Source organism: Xyrauchen texanus, chromosome 11, assembly GCF_025860055.1.
Source record: "Xyrauchen texanus isolate HMW12.3.18 chromosome 11, RBS_HiC_50CHRs, whole genome shotgun sequence".
Taxonomy (NCBI): Eukaryota; Metazoa; Chordata; class Actinopteri; order Cypriniformes; family Catostomidae; genus Xyrauchen; species Xyrauchen texanus.
Window position 1 is genome coordinate 42,258,754 of NC_068286.1, and position 18,953 is coordinate 42,277,706.

The 18,953-nt window shown below is 37.6% G+C and overlaps 3 protein-coding genes and 1 long non-coding RNA gene across 12 annotated transcripts in view; 1 reads left to right on the plus strand and 3 right to left on the minus strand.

Moving 5' to 3' along the window:
* Positions 1 to 715: 715 nt before the first annotated feature.
* On the minus strand, positions 716 to 1,663 carry LOC127651363 (uncharacterized). The gene has a single exon (XM_052137135.1). The coding sequence runs from the start codon at positions 1,661 to 1,663 to the stop codon at positions 716 to 718; it is 948 nt and encodes a 315-aa protein (XP_051993095.1).
* A 1,719-nt stretch (positions 1,664 to 3,382) lies between these two features.
* On the minus strand, positions 3,383 to 11,740 carry LOC127651771 (PDZ and LIM domain protein 3-like). The gene is made up of 7 exons (XM_052137780.1): positions 11,582 to 11,740; positions 8,672 to 8,823; positions 7,424 to 7,508; positions 7,119 to 7,306; positions 5,632 to 5,765; positions 5,112 to 5,223; positions 3,383 to 3,947 (listed from the first exon to the last, which is right to left on the minus strand). The coding sequence occupies exons 1-7, from the start codon at positions 11,672 to 11,674 to the stop codon at positions 3,779 to 3,781; spliced, it is 933 nt and encodes a 310-aa protein (XP_051993740.1). The 5' UTR covers positions 11,675 to 11,740; the 3' UTR covers positions 3,383 to 3,778.
* LOC127651782 (uncharacterized) lies at positions 10,943 to 17,458 on the plus strand. The gene is made up of 2 exons (XR_007971614.1): positions 10,943 to 11,406; positions 16,989 to 17,458. It is a non-coding gene; the product is annotated as an uncharacterized LOC127651782 (long non-coding RNA).
* LOC127651753 (sorbin and SH3 domain-containing protein 2-like) overlaps positions 16,515 to 18,953 on the minus strand; it is a 113,059-nt gene continuing 110,620 nt past the window's right edge. For all 9 annotated transcript variants that reach the window (XM_052137748.1, XM_052137750.1, XM_052137751.1 and 6 more), the window contains one exon: positions 16,515 to 17,942. In XM_052137748.1, coding sequence (XP_051993708.1) covers positions 17,881 to 17,942 — 62 coding nt within the window. In that variant the 3' untranslated portion in view covers positions 16,515 to 17,880. The remainder of the gene's footprint in view (positions 17,943 to 18,953) is intronic.

Consider the following 18,953-nt stretch of genomic DNA (forward strand, 5'->3'; position numbering starts at 1 on the left):
TATATTTATTATTATTCTGAATCCTTAAAAATGGGGAATACATTAAACAATGAACAAATAGCATATTTCATGGCAGAACGTTACCAAAAATGGTCACTCCCTGGCCTGACCTTTTACCATTTTCCCATTGGTAATTCACTTTTAGAAGAAAAAAATAGTTAAATAAATACATTTATAATATAAATATTCAATACAATTTTAATTGACTAACAACTAACTATCAACTCTAATATTACTACCAGTTATTTATTCGCAATTTTTTATTGTATTTTTTTATTATTATTTTTATGAACAATTCTCAAAAACTGTGAATACATGAAACATTTAAAAAATTGCTTAATGACAGAACATTGCAGTTAATGGACATTTGCACTGACCTATTACCATTTTCCATACGGCAATTCACTTTTATAAATAAATAAATAAAAAATTATAATTTCTAAAAATATTAATATTTAATGCAATTAAAATATATAGATTTTTAAATAACTAACAACTCTACTATTAACTACTGTTATTTCAATGTAATATTTCTCTCTCTATGTGGTAACTGTCCTCATTTAGGTTTCCAGGTTTTTGTAACTCATCTCTCAATTTTGTTCTGCGTCTTCAGTGTGTTTCGTGTCTCCACCTACCAAGCCAGAAAACATATCAAAAGAAAGTTTAATTGTAATTAATGATCATAATCAAAATTTAAATCTTTTGTATTCTTGGTTCAGCTAGTGTTACCTATGGTGCTGAACTTTGTTGTGTTGGATAGCAAAACATGTCTCTCATTAGGTTCACTTGAAATCCTCATATCATTCGCTTCACCCGAGAGACTAACAGCTTTGTACTCTTTCAGCTGAAGTGAGATGCTGTTAGTGAGGCTAATATATTCCTTATGGAGCCTCACTACTTCGTGCCGAAGTAGATTCCTCTCAGTCTGCACAGTGAGCAGGCAGTGCTCTAGTTCAACCTGTTCATTCTGAGCTCCCTCTGCTCTATTCTCAGCATCTTTTATTGCCTGAAAGTAATGCTCTATTCTCTCCCTAAGAGTCTGGTTTTCCTGTTGTAGTTCAGTTAGGATCTGCCCCTCTTGGTTTACACCCTCTTGGATGCTTTCTGAATCCTGTAAAGTCTTGGCTTGTATTCTGTGTGCATCTACGACTTTTTCGGTTAAGTGCTTTACCTGTGCTTGGAGCTGGATGATTGTTTCTCTTAGTTGCTTCTTCTCCTGACAATAGTGTTCACTGCACTTTAGGTCTTCAGAATGTGGTCTATTGTGTTTTAAGACTTCTGTGATCCTTTGTCTCATTTGCTGGTTCTTAATAAGCAACTGTCTGTTCTTTAAGTCTAGGTCATTGTTGATGGTTTTAAACTCCTTGAATCTCTTCACAAATGTCTGCAGCTCTGATTTGCACTCTCGGCAATAATTCTCCATTTTTGTCAGTTTATCCTTAACCTCTTTGTTTTCCTTCTCTAAATGTGTGCACCTTTTTAAATAAATATCAGTGCTCACAAATGGAGGTTGATGGGTTGACTTAACTGCTTCTTCAGGAGGCACCATTGCATTTCTCAGCTGCAGCACAGTGTCTTCTTTGTGTGGTATAGTTTTAGTGTTACTGTCCATAACATTAGAATCTCCTCCTCTTGTTTGTGCATCTGGTGTATTTTTCTCCATGATGTTCTTTGTACTGATGGAGAGGTTCTGCTATATATTCCCTTTTTTCTGGTAAAAGTAAAGTAAAGCTTCTGGTTTTCTCTGCAACCTGTTCAGTGGTGACAAACATACAACACTAAGTAACATTAAGCCCTTTGTGATTCCCAAAAAGGATAAAACGATCATAACATATTTAGATTAGGCCTATCATTCTAATGTAAATTACTAGCATTTTAGAAATGTTCACTGCTATCATACATTTCAATATAGTTAGGGTAGCCCCTTTTGAAGTGTGTGTGTTTCGATTATTTGCCTTCTTTATCTTATTTATGCAAACATTTAGGATGGTTTATACATATTTTAAAAAAATATATAATCTTTATTTATTTATTTATTTATTTTTTCCTTCACCTGTACTTTTCGTTATGATTGTAATCATACATTGTTTGATATTTTTGAATATTTATATAGAAAAACTCCACAGTTTTACCACCATTTGTGGACTTTTCAGACGTTCCCTTACCATACCCTCCACAGTATTAGCACGTTTTAGCACAATGTGTGGACTTTTCAGACGGTTCCTTACCGTCTGAAAAGTTGGCAAATTTACCAACTTAAATCAACGTTAAATTGGCGATCTGGAACGATTTCACCTTGACGCCATCTGACCAGCTTAAATACGGGATGTTCCCGTAGGCTATTTTACGAGACGGGTGGCAACCCTAGGTCTGAATGGCAAATTCACAGAAAAATGACCTTATGGAGGCAGGTCATCTCATGTGAATATATATTATTTTAAACATAAAAGTTATTTTCATTTATTTAAGTGTTTAACTTTTTTAATAATGAGAAGACACACACACACACACACACACACACACACACACACACACACACACACACACACACACACACACACACACACACACACACACACACACACACACACACACACACAATGCGCTAAACATGACGGAATGAATAACGTGTCCTGTGTGAAAGGCCCCTCATCATTATTAAGAAAAGCTTAATAACTTAATTCCTACGTTTTTCTGGCTGGCAAAACGGCCAATTGTGGATGGAAACAGGGATATTACCACAACAAAAAAGTTATTTCTAACTTATACCTCTGTAACCTTTTGTTTCGACTCACAGGCCAGTAGTTTGAGGAGTGTAGTTGTGTATCCAAGGCAATAGCGCGAGCGAATCCTTCCAACCAGAGCCGCGCGCTCATCTCTTGTTAATAGTAGTGGAGATTTTGAATCATCACGGTAACTCAAATAGTTTGAACCAGTTCATATAAATAATAATAATAATAATAATAATAATAATAATAATAATAATAATAATAATATTAATATTAATAATAATAATAAACATTCGTTCAGTCCTGTAGGTTACAATACACCAGTATGTGGCGACAAAGGAATTTATTTTTAATTGTTTTTAATTGTTTGTTACAAGCGAGTCATTGAACCGTTCACTCAACAGATTCGTTAAAAACATTGATTCTTCACTAACGAAACGGTTGAGTGCCAAATCACACAATATAATGTACAATGCTATCGTTTAGCTGCAGTGTTTTGTATTAGCCGTGTGTGATGTTATCAAAGGTAGAATGCTTGACGTTCAAGTCGTACATTTGTCGATTTAATGGCTTCATTTGGAAAATAAAGTAACCAAGAGGTATAACTCAATCACCATGAGCATTTCAGACATAGTACAAACGGACACTAAACACAAAGAGACTTATAGGACATTTATGTATCATATAATGAAAGGCTCCCTTCCCCGTTCAAGCACTCAAAATAAGAGAGCATATATTAAATATCATGATACTTCAAAATCAAAACCTTTATTCAGAAAAATTTATTTCAGTCAACACACCCTATTGCTATGAAGTAGCCTACTGTAAGTGCAAAACACTGCATCCCACTCATGACAAACAATCAGCTAAAGCACTATTCATAAACCCCTGTGTCTTTCAGTATCTGGTTGATGTGATTATGCATGATTTGTGATGAAAAGTGTCTGTGTTAAAAAAAGAAGAAACAAACAAACAAAACAGATGTCCATGCACTCAGGAGTGGTTGATCCAGAAGGTGCCCTAGTGTAAACAGAAGATCTGTGAGAAGTTCAAAGGTCTGGAACCTCAGGAGGTTTCATCCATGCACGAGCGTGAGTTTCACAGTACAGCTCATGGTCTATGAAGTAATAACCTTTCTGCTTGAGGTTTTCCTCACAGTCTGCACACACAAAACAGTCTGGGTGACGATACTTGTCCTGAACCTTCACAACTGTCCCACTGAGAAAACAGACAGATAGATAAACAGTCAGAGAGTGCCATAGGAAAAGAAATATAGATCTGGATGTATTATGGAATCATAAATTAAAGATACACTTACTGTATGTAATTTATGTTTTATTTGACAATATAACAGTGGTCTTGCACCTTATATTTACACCTGTAAGCATGGATGCAGCAACTCAAGTTTTGGTTACCAAGACCATGAGTTTTGTTTTTTTTATCTTTTGTGTGTGCATTACTTTAAACATATTAATCAAAATTACTATTCATATGTTTAGATTAAATTATATTTAAGGAATAACATGAATAAGGATAAATCTGAAAACAGGGTTTTCGTTTTCGAAACACTCTCCGTCCACACTGCAGATTTCAAGCATTTTCCAAAAGTAGCTTGTCCTAACTGAAACGTCTGAAAACACTTAAACCACATGCAAACATGTACAGTCTGAAACGCAATAGTCCTTGTGTTTTTACAATGCTAGCAAAGTGGATAGCAGGTACAACAACGCTGCCTCAACATGGGCCGCCATCTTGATTGTTTTGAATGGATCACATTACTGCGTCACATGGAAACAAATACGTCCTTTTTATCGAATATCTCAGTTTTCCCTGTCCACACTACAACACAAAGCATTTTCAAATATATCTGCTGGACAAAAACGCCATCTCAGTGTGGACGGGAGACCAAAATGCAGCGAAAATCACGAGTTGTCAAATGAAATTATTAGTGTGGACAAGTTCACCTGTAAACTGAAGTGTGTCGCCACTAGCGCCACTGAACGGAATTTAAAAAATAAACATTTGTTTTCATACAGCTTTCTGAATACACCCCCCAACTGCCGCTGATCAACCAAATGGATAGTCCCGCCCCCAAACAATAGTTGAGTCAATATTGCTGTGTCGGGCTGGGTGAGTTGATCAAAACAAAAAGGGGAATTTTTATAGTGCCATAGAGACAGTGTTAAAAGTTTTTGAGAAAATTATCCTACAAATGGCTTACTTATAATTGTCTCTGTAGATAAAGATGGGATAGGACAGAGTATTTTAACACCCAAAAAGTTACACACATCATCTTTAAGATCATATGAAATATGAAGAGTTTTGGATTTTGTCATTTCTATTAGGTCTACACAACGCATTAGCTCTAGTTTTAGAACTTACATTATGCCGTTACCACATTTATCACACATTGGAAGCTTGTGTAAGTTCCCCGCAGGAGCAGAGGGCTTGATCACAGGGGCATGAACCTTCCTCGTCACTAGTGGAGGTGAGCCTGTCAATAAAAAGGATCTGAATCCCATTACCAATCATCAGTTAACACTAACAATGATAAGGAAGAAAGAAGCTTGTTACAGTGTATAATGAAGTTAAATGAAAATTATGTAATAAAATAGTGATGTTGTACATCAAAACTGTCATATAATATTCAGTTAGGGCTAAGTGTGTGAATATGTATGTGAACCTTTTGTTCTCACTTTTGCAACATTCATAAAGTGTGTATATTTTGTGTATATATTGTCTCTTATGTATTGCATATAATATTGTGTATAGCATATCAGAGTATATGTTATATTACTGTGTATTGTATAATGTGCAAGCCCTTTCTGGTATAGCTGTTGTAAGTGTGTCTGGTCCACTTCTAGCGTTCACACAGTTCCGAGGTTATATGCATGTGTCATACCCTCACTGTTGATAAAGCTCTGTAAGGCTTTAAATGATCCTGACTGTCGCGGTTCATGGGGCTCTTCCTCATCCTGATTTCTCTGCAGCAGCTGATATACATCTGACTCCTCTATACTGGTCAGTGTCCTGGGACTACATAAACACACACACACACACACACACACACACACACACACACACACACACACACACACACACACACACACACACACACACACACACACATAATGTCTAAGGGGATTCCTAGTGTTTACTACATTGCCTGGAACTGACATATACATTGTCTGTTTGTTCATGTCTGTGCCTTATTTTTATTTCATCCCCTTTTCTCCCAATTTGGAATACCCAATTCCCACTACTTAGTAGGTCCTCGTGGTGGCGAGGTTATTCACCTCAGTCCGGGTGGTGGAGGACAAGTCTCAGTTCTGAGACAGTCACTCCATGTATCTTATCATGTGGCTCACTGTGCATGACACCACAGAGACTCACAGCATGGGAGGCTCATGCTACCCTCCGCGATCCATGCATCCCTTTGAGAGCGAGAACCCCTAATCACGACCACAAGGAGATTACCCCATGTGACTCTACCCTCCCTAGCAACCGGGCCAATTTGGATGCATAGGAGACCTGGCTGGAGTCACTCAGCACACCCTGGATTCGAACTCGCGACTCCAGGGGTGGTAGTCAGCGTCAATACTCGCTGAGCTCCCCAGGCCCCCATTTGTGCCTTATTTGACTTCCCTGAAAATGCAGACAAATTAACATCAATTTACATTTCTCTTTCAAAAAAGGTCTATTGTAATATTAGTCCTCTCCTTAGAATCAATCTACATGTTATTTTAAATGTATTACACGGCTCTCTGGAAAACTCGATTCTGATTGGTCAATGGTGCATCTATGGGTCTGATATTTCTGAGTAACAACTGCACATTCATATATCAGACCGCTCATCCAGGTATTACAAGCCATCTTTTAGACATCATCAGTAAGGTAATAAAATAATTTAAACTCAAATGAATGTTTCATGAGCAGATATTATTTCATTTGGAGTATTTAAAGTACTCTTAACACCAATAGAACTCTGATGCAAACCGGAGGTGGAATTTAGCTCATCAGCGATTTCTTTGTTCTCACATAATTAAATGTTTTCAATGCAAATATTTTATGCCCATGTACAGTATTTATTTTTTTGGTTAGTAGACATTTAATAAGCGAGATAATGTACAGCCTGTAGTTATCACAAAATAAACCCCTTCCTGATGATACAAGACAAGTCCTGATCACCCTGTAAGGGGTTTATTTTGTGATAACTACCGGCTGATTGTACAAGAATCGTTACATATAGCTAGCAGAGCTTAGTGTAGCTAACATTATTACAAATATACACATGCTCTGATCACAAAGAGGGATTTAGATCGAAAAGTTCTGGGGGCAGTTCTGGTTCTGTCACGTGAGTGAAATTCCCTGAAGGGATGTAACATTTACCTCTCTGGTTTGTTATGGATGAGGCCCTTGAGTTGTCCTTGTAAGGCATCCTGGATATTGCCTGAAGAGTAAAGGCCAATAGGGGAGTTGTAGGTTGGACTCACCACCTGTCGCTTATCATCAATGTTGGCTGCCGCCACAAAGGGGACTGCCTTGCGATTGTGGCCTGTTCCTATTGGTCTGAAGTCCTGTTAGGCATAGTGGTGGGAGCTTGGTTATCGGCATCATAGATTATCTCAAACTATGATATCATTGTGCACTTAGACACACACATCACACATAAAAATATGATAACACAAACATACTTGTTTCTCTGCTTCTAAGTTAATTTTAAATGGATTGGTTTTGCAATCTTCAGTAACTTTGGGTGACCACAGTTTGGTCTCTGGTCTGCAAGACAATAATGTTATCACTTTAAACAAATGACAAACTAAGCACATTTGATTTTTGTATTACAATTATCAATTCTATTATTGATTTTACATTTAGTTGATTAGCAGACACTTTTATCCAAAGTGAGTTAAAATCACTAACAACATAAGTGTTTCATCCGAATGAGGTTGTAAATTGAAAAGATACCTTTGTGGGAGTATGTGTGTGTTTGCTTCCTGTTACTTTGATCTTAACCCTTGTGTTGCTGCAGTGTACCAAATCATGTGCCACTTTTCGATAGTTGGTCAAGTTGTAATCAAGCATGCTACCATCTAAGTTGTGAATTTAATTCACGTGTAGAGTCAGAATATTGCAAAAACGATTAGCAAATAAAGCAGCGCATTCTTCCAATCAGGGGCGTAGCACCAAATTTTGGGCCCTGGGTACAAACCATCTTGCTGGGCCCCCGTACCAAATATGTATGTATAGAAAACTGACTTCTAAGGGGCCCCCCCTGCCTCGGGCCCTGGGTACTCGGTACCCTTTACCCCCCCCCAGTCCGACGCCCCTGCTTCCAATGTGTTTAAGAGAAAAAAATCATCACTTCTGTGGAAATTGGAGCAAAATAGAAATGAAAATGTTGATGCCACTTTAGCTATTTTATTATTATATGTAATAAATTACTAGTGGTTTAGAGTGCATGGGCAAAGCGCTCTCATGAACCAAACATGGATGAAACTCATCCCTTGCACTCTGTTCAAACTTTTGCCACTTGGGAGGCATTTACGTGGTGTAAGGTGCCTTACAAATTGATATAAATTTACCTTTGTGCCTGTGGGTTTTCGACTAGTGTGAAATCAAAGTTTCTTATCTTTATTATTGTATTTTTGTGTATTTATTTATTTATCTTTAATATTTATTCTCAGTGTGTGATCTGGTGTGCTGTATTCTTGTTTAGTTATTGTGTTGTTGTGTAAAGCACTGCTGTAGCCCTATATTAATTGCCCCGCGGGGATTAATAAAGTTCTAATAATAATAATGTTTATTATTAGAATAAAAAACAGTATCCACCTCAAGTGAGTGTATACGTTTTTATGCGCATTTTGATGTTTCAAGCCTGCATTTTTGGTGCGATATACACAAATGTTGACATGTTTGTGAATTATATGTTGACCTCTGACCTCTCAACAGTGAGTGTGAGCTGATAGGTCGCATCCTTGATAAGGTTCTGAGCCTCGCAGTGCATCATGTTTTCTGCAGCAACTCCGTCTATTGCCAGGATGATGTCTCCAGGATAGAGGTTGGCTCTTGAAGCTTTACTTCCTGGGGATATCTGAAAATACAGTGTGGCAGCCAATATCAGCATAGACCAGCTGGAGCAATCTGTACGTTTACAAAAGCAAAACTCTAACAATGATTCCTATTGAACAATAGCATGGCTAATTCACCCTTGAAAAAATGTATTATACAAAAATAAAAAATTCTAAACATCATGACTTTGCTAGTCCACCAAAACCGCACTAAACCAGCACAAACCAATCTGGACCAACATGGAAATTCATGCTAGTTTAAGCTGGTGATTTCTGCACTATTATGTCTTTTATATCTCAGGAATGACAGTGTGTATGTGTGTGTGTCTGTATATATATGTGTACATATAAGTCTCAGCTAGCTATCATTGGAATGTGCACTCATGTAAACTACTTTCTACAATAAACATGCTCTGGGAAATAACAGTCTCCAGAGCACTGCTACAGTCCTGCTGTTATCAGCTCTCAGAACGAAGCACTAGAGATGAATTTTATGAAACTGCACAAGCATTAAATTATATGACTTAATTTACATGCACAGAATGGCATGTATAATGGTGTAAGAACCAAATGGAGATCGGTACAACAGTCATACATCGTAAGACAGTCAAGGTGTAGTGGGGTCTCTGAGGAATCAACACTGATTTGGCATTGAACTAACAGTAAATACTTGTCTTGATAGCTCTTGTCATTACCCAAAAACCAAGAAGGACTTTAGACTTCAGAGATAACAGAACATGTTCGATATGTATCCTGCATCTTATAACTCACATTCACTCATCCCAAATGTACCATCAATATGGACATTTTAGACAAGCTTTGGATCCAAAAGGAGCAAAGCATGCTTTTTGATGTACTGGTATTCTTACAAGGAGAAGGCAAATAGTTCTACAAATAACCATAAAACTAAACTGTTTGGGGAAAACAGGATAAATTCAATGTTAGATACAAAGTTTTCAATCAGAGTTATAGGGCAGCTGACTTCTGTTCGGACATGAATCCAGACATGGATGCACAGCCTCAGACTGCTATTCTTGTTTCCTAGAGGCCTTTGCTTCACAAATGGAACAAATGTAGACTTACTGTAAGGGTTTTTACGTTTGATCATTTTATGTGTTTGACTGATCGGATGGGTATCTGATAATAAAAGATCAAGTGTAAATGCCCTCAAAAATGGATTTCAGACAGATTGCAATCCGATCACTCAAACCACCTAAGGAACCAACTCAGGAGGTGGTTTGAGATGCAAACAAGAAGAAACTTGGCCAATTGTAAATGCATCTGGTTGTTCTGGCCACATATCTAAGCTATGGGACAATATGTCAACATATGGAATTTTGCCCAAAGAAAATCAGCACATAATAGCTATTGTGCCACAATAGCACTTTTATGTAACTGCCATCATCACATAGGGAGCTACATTATATTTGCATGTTGTGCTGGAATAGTGTGGATCGCAATTTATATCTGTTTTGCAGAGATACATTTATGTGGCCATGTGTAAATGGAATTTCCACATCCAGTCAGATGCAATCTGATCAGTCGAGATGCATAAATGGATGAAATGGGCCCTAAATCAAAAAGCATTTCCAACCCGATGTGATCTGCTCCAATTATTTTATAATGCATTTGCATTTGAAACTGAACAGAAACTTCCAGCTTCCAGTAAAACATTTTTTTTTTTCCCTGCAGCAATTCATTTCTGTGGCTAACAAATCCAGCTCTCATGTTTTAAATGCAGTACAAATTTGCTGTTGGTAACACCTGCATGGTTTCCATGCATACTTTGATTGATAAAGTCCAGGATACAGCTGTACGCAAAAACAAATCTCAAGGCCTGGACAGAGGACAGGAGAGCGTTTGACCAAAAATGTCTTTGTGATGTTGAGATTAGGTAACACTGTCTTGCAGAATCGCAGAGTGAGCAGAGAATGTTGCAAGTGTGAAATCATATTATAGCTAAGTAGAAATCCAAAACTGGAGCTGCACAGAGAACCAAATTATTAAGCCTCTGGACAAGCAGATCAGCACAATAACTTAATTGTGCATTTAAGCACTAGAACTTTGATCACCGATTAGTTGTAGCAATACAAAAACAAAGCAAAAGCCATTGAAACCATTGATTTAAAGGTATATCTGAACAGTAAATTAATTGATCATTGGGTGAAGATTTAGTTGTCAACACCTCAACAGAATTTGGCTTGAAGTTAAATCAGTTTAAATATCCTTTAAGCTCTCTATTTAACTTTCTCTTTTGCATTCTTTCTGACATTTGTTTAGAGGTGGAATACACAAATCCACTGCTAAAACAGGTGTTTGGATCCAAATGTTCGTTCTTGCAAGAATGATTCATCATTAAAAGTTTTACACACACACACACACACACACACACACACATGTTGTGTTTCCATGTTTTATGGGGACTTTCCATAGACATAATGGTTTTTATACTGTACAAACTTTATATTCTATCCCCTAAACCTAACCCTACCCCTAAACCTAACCCTCACAGAAAACTTTCTGCATTTTTACATTTTCAAAAAACATAATTTAGTATGATTTATAAGCTGTTTTCCTCATGGGGACCGACAAAATGTCCCCACAAGGTCAATAATTTCGGGTTTTACTATCCTTATGGGGACATTTGGTCCCCACAAAGTGATAAATACACGCTCACACACACACACACACACACACACACACACACACACACACACACACACACACACACACACACACACAATGGCATCACCATACACACACTCACTCACACACACTAACCTTGGCGATGGTCAGTGGTTGGCTGAAGTCGCTTCCTCCAATAAGCCGAAAGCCCCATGGTGCGGGTCCGTCCAGCACAACGTTGAACGGCATAACCCCAGTGTGTGAGAGTGTAAATGTGTGTGAGAGACAGTAACAACTCGTGTCTCTAGAGTGATGTTTTATTCTGCTCTAGATCCTGTAAAGAGGAGAGGGGAGACCACTCCTCCATCTCTCTCTTTATATCTTTCTCTCTCACTTTTTCGCTCTCTTCAGGCTCTCCTCTATCTATCTCTGTTCATCCATATCATCTCTCTCCTCTCACTGACTTTAAGTTATGATTTACCACTTCATCACTTTATAATTTCCACTGACACAACTAATCACAACCACCACAATAGCACAATGCAATAATGTTAGGTAAGATAAACCAAGTCATAATACACAATCCTTTATAGAGCTAATGGAAGATTTTTCCACCTTAATGGAATATTTCACCAACCATAACAACTGAAATGTAAGGAATTTTGCAGTGAAAATCTTGACTTCTGCCATCGCTCTTTATGCAGGACCCAAGTTCCTTGTCCGGAAGGCTCATTTTACTGCTATTCTGTGCTCTTTAACCATGAGACTTCTGGAAAGGGACACTGGTCTGAGATCAGATCTACTGAGTAAAGCATCACTGACACTGTTAGACAGCCACCAAAGATGGATGCAGGGCTCCAGATCACTGCTAAGTGCTCTGGTCCTCTGGTGGCTAGGGCCACATGGCTACATGGGTGCTTGTATGGGCCTGGAGACAGAGTTCACTAATTCTGCCCTTATTTGGTGAGTGAATTGGAGGCTTGTGAGGTCTCGCAGGCGCATTCTTTTATTACCAATCTGGATCACTATTTGTTTCTCTCTTCCTCTGCATTTATAATCAAGAGCCCTCTGCAGTCTCTCTCATTTACATTTAATCATTTGGATGACATTTTTATACAAAACCACCTTCAATGCTATCATGGCTTATATTTTATATGTCCACACATTCCCTTATGTTATGTCCCTCTGGTCCACTTGGTGGCAGTCTCCTCAGTTTGAGTTTGTGTTTAGCTGGCCTGTAAGCATCCCTTTGTTCTGTTTTCCCTCTCTTTCTGTTCAGCCCAGGGCTGGACTGGAAATCTGGCATACTGGGCATTTTCCCAGTGAGCAGACGCACTTTGGGGCCGATCAGGGGCAGACTGGCCAGCGTGATAAACGAGCAGGCCGGTTGGTTGGCCGTGAAATGTGCCGAATGGACCGCGATAAGGAGAAAGGGAATGCCTTCCTACGCTCAACAACTTTTGGATCACCCATGTAAATGCTGCTTTCTCTTTCCAGTCCAGCCCTGGTTCAGTCACCTATAGATACAGTACAACTGGGCAAGCTCATTAAGGGGTGATGAGCTCCTTTATAAATCCATGGTTGTTTCCGAAACCAACGGTAGCTGTCTTGTTGCCTTGCTGCCCAAATACCACCCCCCAACGCAGGCAGCAGTAGGGATCTCGCCTAGGGCACCAGAATGGTCTGAATCTACCCTGCACCCTTGAAGGGAAATTTGCGAAAGGGACACCACTTGAAAGGCTGTTCCAAACAATGCTCCCTGTCATTTGAATCTTTCCTTAGTATTTGAGTCCACATCCAGACCTTCAGCTGGCATAAAGTCAAGATACTCTTCAATGTTGCACAAATAGCAGACTACCTTGGACAACTGCTCTTTCTTACATATGTATTTACACTCATTCACCATTACTGCATAACACCCAGCTTCATTCACCTCGTCACTTAGTTGTTTCTTCAACATACATACCATAAAGAAGAAAGCTTCATTATGTGTGTTATGATGTGTATACTTAGCATTAGTGGCTATACCCTTTTTTTAGGGGCTGTTGCCCAGCATTTTTGCTATACCTAGAACAATCTAACGCCTAGTCTATAACAAAAGTCTAGTCTCAAATATATGATTCACCTCTTAAGGGGTTAGATCACCCAAAAATGAAAATTCTCTCATCATTTACTCACCCCCCTGCCATCCCAGATGTGTATGACTTTCTTTCTTCTGCTGAACACAATTGATGATTTTTAGAAGAATTTCTCAGCTCTTTAGGTCCATATAATGCAAGTTTAAGCTCCAAAATCCAGATAAGGGCAAAGTAAAAGTACTCCAGATGACGCTGGTAGTTAAATCCATATAGTTTGAAGTGATCAATATTTAAGTCCTTTTTTTAACTTTAAATTCTCATCCCTGCTCAGTCAGTTTCCACTATACTTTCACTTTCTCCTTCTTGTTTTGGTGATTCATATCCTTTTTGCATATCGCCCCCTACTGGGAAGGGAGGAGAATTTATGACAAAAGATTACAAAGATTTATCTGTTCTCACCCACACCTATCATGTTTTTGTCTGAACTAGAGCTCTGCACGGGCCTTAAAATGAAACCCGAAGCTGACCCGTACCCAAGACCCTTCTGGGCCCGAATGATACCGTCAGATTATAAGTCGAACCGAACTCGAAATCGCTCACTATCTTTATAATTTCTTCTCCCAGCAAGTACTGTTGCAATGGGCTATATTTTTATGTAAGCATATAGGCAATATTCATAACAGTATTTAAACAGTAAACATACAGTTTTAACAAGCCACAGCAACCCCTGAGTACACTAAAGCAGAACTGAAAAAAATCTTTGTGACAACTGCACTAAAACAATCTAGACACAGCGCAAAGAATGAAACAGAGCGCTGGTGTCTCGAAATGCATTTTTGACATTTTGAAGTTCTTTTTAACTTGAAACTGTGTTTAAACAGTTTTGCACGAGATGCTGAAGAAACAGCGAGACACTGCGCAACAGTCAAAGACATTCGTCTAGCATGTGGTTACATAGGAAAACTATGGGGAAACAGAACATTTGTGCGCAAAAACATGTTTGGGTTGAATGGCCCCTATCTCATCCATTCACGCGTGACTGTGAGTGAAAGTGTATGCGCAAAACAAGTTTGGTAGGCCTGTTTATTTTTTCATTAATTACGAACCCGAACCTGACCCTGACCCGAACCCGAAGTCCTACTTGAAAAACTGACACGAACCCGGCCCGAAACCCGTTGGGTTCTCCGGTCCCATCGGGTCCGGGTCAGGTTGCCGACATCTAGTCTGAACACATGGATTTAACCACTGGAGTCTTATAGATTACTTTTATGCTGACTTTATGTGGATTTTGAAGTTTCAAAATCTTGGCACCCATTCACTTGCATTGTGAGGAACTACAGTTGAAATATTCTTCTTAAAAGCTTAATTTGAGCTCTGCAGAAGAACAAAAGTCATACACATCTGGAATGGCATGAGGGTGAATAAATTATAAGAGAATTTTCATTTTTGGGTGAAATATCCCTTTAAATACTTAATATAATTTTTCAATCTTTACACATGTTAGGAATTTAGAAAACATATTACAGGTCAAATGCTTACTCTGAAAATTGCTAAATTTGTCCCAAAAATGCAATTGTGTCATCTAGCTCAAAACTTCATGTTAGACTATGACAGTTTTTTTTTTTTTGTTTTTTTTTGCACGATTCAGAGTGTCAGTTATTGTTATGTGTAATTTGATTACTAAACTTAGTTACTATTTAATGGTTTTAAAAATGTTGGGCATATGGTCAAACAAAATAATAGTCACCGAGTAAATCCAATCTTCATATCTCTCTGTTTTCAGATACGGCATGCTCTTTGCCAAATAATTCTCTTGTGTTTTAAGTTGATATGGTATTACAAAAATTCTTAACAAAACTAACAAAAATGTTTTGAAAATGTACCATGGTAATTCCATGGTTTTCTCTAAAGTACCTTGGAGTATCATACTCATACCATGGTATGCATATGGTAATTATACAATGCCACATATAAAAGTACCATGGGTGTACCATCTGATCACATTATTTTGTAAGGGATAAGGCTGTGCAATTAATAAACTAAAAATGACATTCTAAAGTGCAATCCAATCAGTGTTCCAAAATCAGAACTGGAGGCAAAAAATGATCAGAGGCTCAAAGTACTGAGCAGAAATTTATTAGATATAGAACAAAACAAAAGAGCAGAGATGGGGGAGAAAGAAGGGAGAGACAGAGAGGGAGATTAAGAGAGTAAGTTGTATATAAATGTGAGCAGGTTACACTAGATTATCTCAAGCTCATCAGCTCACCAAAGCACACACATCAAATAACACATGTTCAGTCAAAAGCCTATAAGGAAAAGGCAAAAAATCATCCTCCCAAAAAATCCAAAGTTTTTAGTAGAGGAGAGTAGTTTGTGGCTGTAGCAAAGGCAAAAAGTGACAAAACACTTGTCCTTACTCCAGTAAGACTAGAGTGTGTACCAGAATCCATCCTGTGCTGAAGGTGAGTCCTTTATTAGCCAAAAATTTGCACCAGAAAGGCTGGATGTGTAGAATAAATTTGGCACATGGGATGAATTATAAACACGTCAGCCAACACAGCAGTGCAGCTAGAAAATGCTAACAATGTAATTTAAAAAATCAAGGAAAAAATTAATATAAAAAATAGAACAAATAAATGTTTAAGGTGCTTTAAGATTGTTGTCTGTGAAATTCATTGACTCACACACACTTTTTTATATTCTGAATATTTGTACATATAAAAGCCAATGCAACACAAGCTATATGTTTTTAGATTAGAACACAAGTGATACATGTAGTGCTGAAAATACTGATATCCAAATACTTCATAATCTAAATGTGAACAGACTCAAATGTCAAGCTTACATAAAACCAAATGTAACATTCATCAGATAACTAAAAACAGCTCTCTATTGTGTTAGGTGCAGCAATTTTAAAAGAGTGAATCTCATAATTATATGAACATTATTCTATATGAATGATTGCCACTTAAACAATTGCAAACAGCTTCATGACAGATATATTGTAATTTTTTTTTTTTTTTATGGAAAAAGTATAATTTACTTACAGTTACCTCTGTTCCTATCCATTATGTATTAACACTTTCCAATTTTGGCCACACAAGAGCAAACTCTGTGTATTACACAAGGGGAATGGACATGTCAGTAAAATAAGTAAGTTCATTTAAATAAAATGATCTATTCTCATCTATCTTATCAGTGATCTCTATTGCTATTAACCTTAATACTATTACTCCACACACACACACACACACACACACACACACACACACACGTTGTGTTTCCATGTTTTATGGGGACTTTCCATAGACATAATGGTTTTTATACTGTACAAACTTTATATTCTATCCCCTAAACCTAACCCTACCCCTAAACCTAACCCTCACAGAAAACTTTCTGCATTTTTACATTTTCAAAAAACATAATTTAGTATGATTTATGAGCTGTTTTCCTCATGGGGACCGACAAAATGTCCCCACAAGGTCAAAAATTTCGGGTTTTACTATCCTTATGGGGACATTTGGTCCCCACAAAGTGATAAATACACGCTCACACACACACACACACACACACACACACACACACACACACACACACACACACACATGTTGTGTTTCCATGTTTTATGGGGACTTTCCATAGACATAATGGTTTTTATACTGTACAAACTTTATATTCTATCCCCTAAACCTAACCCTACCCCTAAACCTAACCCTCACAGAAAACATTCTGCATTTTTACATTTTCAAAAAACATAATTTAGTATGATTTATAAGCTGTTTTCCTCATGGGGACCGACAAAATGTCCCCACAAGGTCAAAAATTTCGGGTTTTACTATCCTTATGGGGACATTTGGTCCCCACAAAGTGATAAATACACGCTCACACAGACACACACACACACACACACACACACACACACACACACACACACACACACACACACACAAAATATACTGGTACATACATACTTAGTCTAACACTGATGTCTGAGCTCTCTACTCAGCATCATATATTTACTGATCTGATGACCTCCCTCAATACCATGACTGTGTGTATTATTACCTTCCTAACTCTGAGCTACCTCATCCTGGAAAATAACATACTGTAATGCCTAAACAGTAGGTAAAACATTAACAATTGTGCTGTTGTCAGAATAGCAGATGAAGAAACAGCAAGGAGAATGTGTGATGGCACAAAATCAAAGTGCTCAAAGTAAAATAATTGTCAGTGGTTTTTCTGCGCAGAAATTGCAGAGCTGAACACACACATACAAACGTATAGACACACACACTTTCTCAATGGTGAGGTGCCACATTGGCCCTACACAGTAGGCACTGGAGTGGCCGTTTTTGTGCCATTGTTTCCTCTTTGTTAAAGCGGTTTAACATAGTTTCCTGGGAACGTTCCAAATAACTTGGTTCTTCGAGAAGTACCTGTAAACAACGAAAAAGAGTGGAACAATAGAAAGAGTATCAGTAATATCTGGGGTGGGTAGAGTAGCCAAAAACTGTACTGAAGTAAAAGTACAATTGCTAAAAGAATTGCTCAAGTGGAAGTAAAAGTAATGTTAATTATTATATGAGTAAGAGTAAAAAAGTATCCACTCAAAAGAATACTCAAGTAGCGGGTAAAAAGTTACTTTTATATGTAACACAGTGGACATTTAATCTCCAATATTCTATTACACAATACACATTTAACATGTATTACATAATAATAATAATAATAATAATAATAATAATTATTATTATTATCATTATTGAAAATTCTTTCATCATTCACCCTTTCTTCAGTGCAACACAATTAAGGAGATGTCAGACAGAATGTTATCCTCAGTCACCGTTTACATTCCCTGCATGCTTTTTTCCTCATATTTTAAAAGGAAATGGTGACTGAGACTGTTAGTCTCTAACATGCTGTCTGACATAATTTGGGTTCCACAAAATACAGAAAGTCACATGGGTTTGGAACATTCATTTATGACTTAACTGTCACTTTAAGGACGCTTGTCAGATTTGGATGAATATGTCAATTAGAAGAGAAGTTTGGAAAGCAGTTTCTAGTAATTATTATGGTGAAAAATTTGAACAATATTCCACAGGCCTAATCATATAATAATGCTGAAAAAAAACATATAAAGATCATATTTTATTAATGGTTATCTTCACTGCATTTTAAAGTCCTGAATGGATTCTTAGTTTAGTTACAGTGTTTTCAGCGTAGAAAGAATTTAGATCATTAGTTCTGTACAATAAGAGTAAACTGCACCTTATCTCTATATTTGGAAGTGTGCTGGGCTTATTTAAGTTCAGAGCTTATTCTCTGTTGTCAAAGAGAAAAACCAGAGACTACTTAGCAGAGACGGGCCACTTCTATTAAAATAAATGTAATGAGAAATTAGAACGCCCAACTAAGAAGGTCAAGCGCCCAACGGTCAATGGATG

Coding starts and splice junctions, on each gene's coding strand:
- LOC127651363 (XM_052137135.1), bottom strand. CDS start 1,663: ATGGAGAAAAATACACCAGATGCACAAACAAGAGGAGGAGATTCTAAT.
- LOC127651771 (XM_052137780.1), bottom strand. CDS start 11,674: ATGCCGTTCAACGTTGTGCTGGACGGACCCGCACCATGGGGCTTTCGG. Junction 8,824..11,581: donor AACCACTGACCATCGCCAAG/GTTAGTGTGTGT, acceptor CTGTATTTTCAG/ATATCCCCAGGAAGTAAAGC. Junction 7,307..7,423: donor ACTTAGAAGCAGAGAAACAA/GTATGTTTGTGT, acceptor TATGCCTAACAG/GACTTCAGACCAATAGGAAC.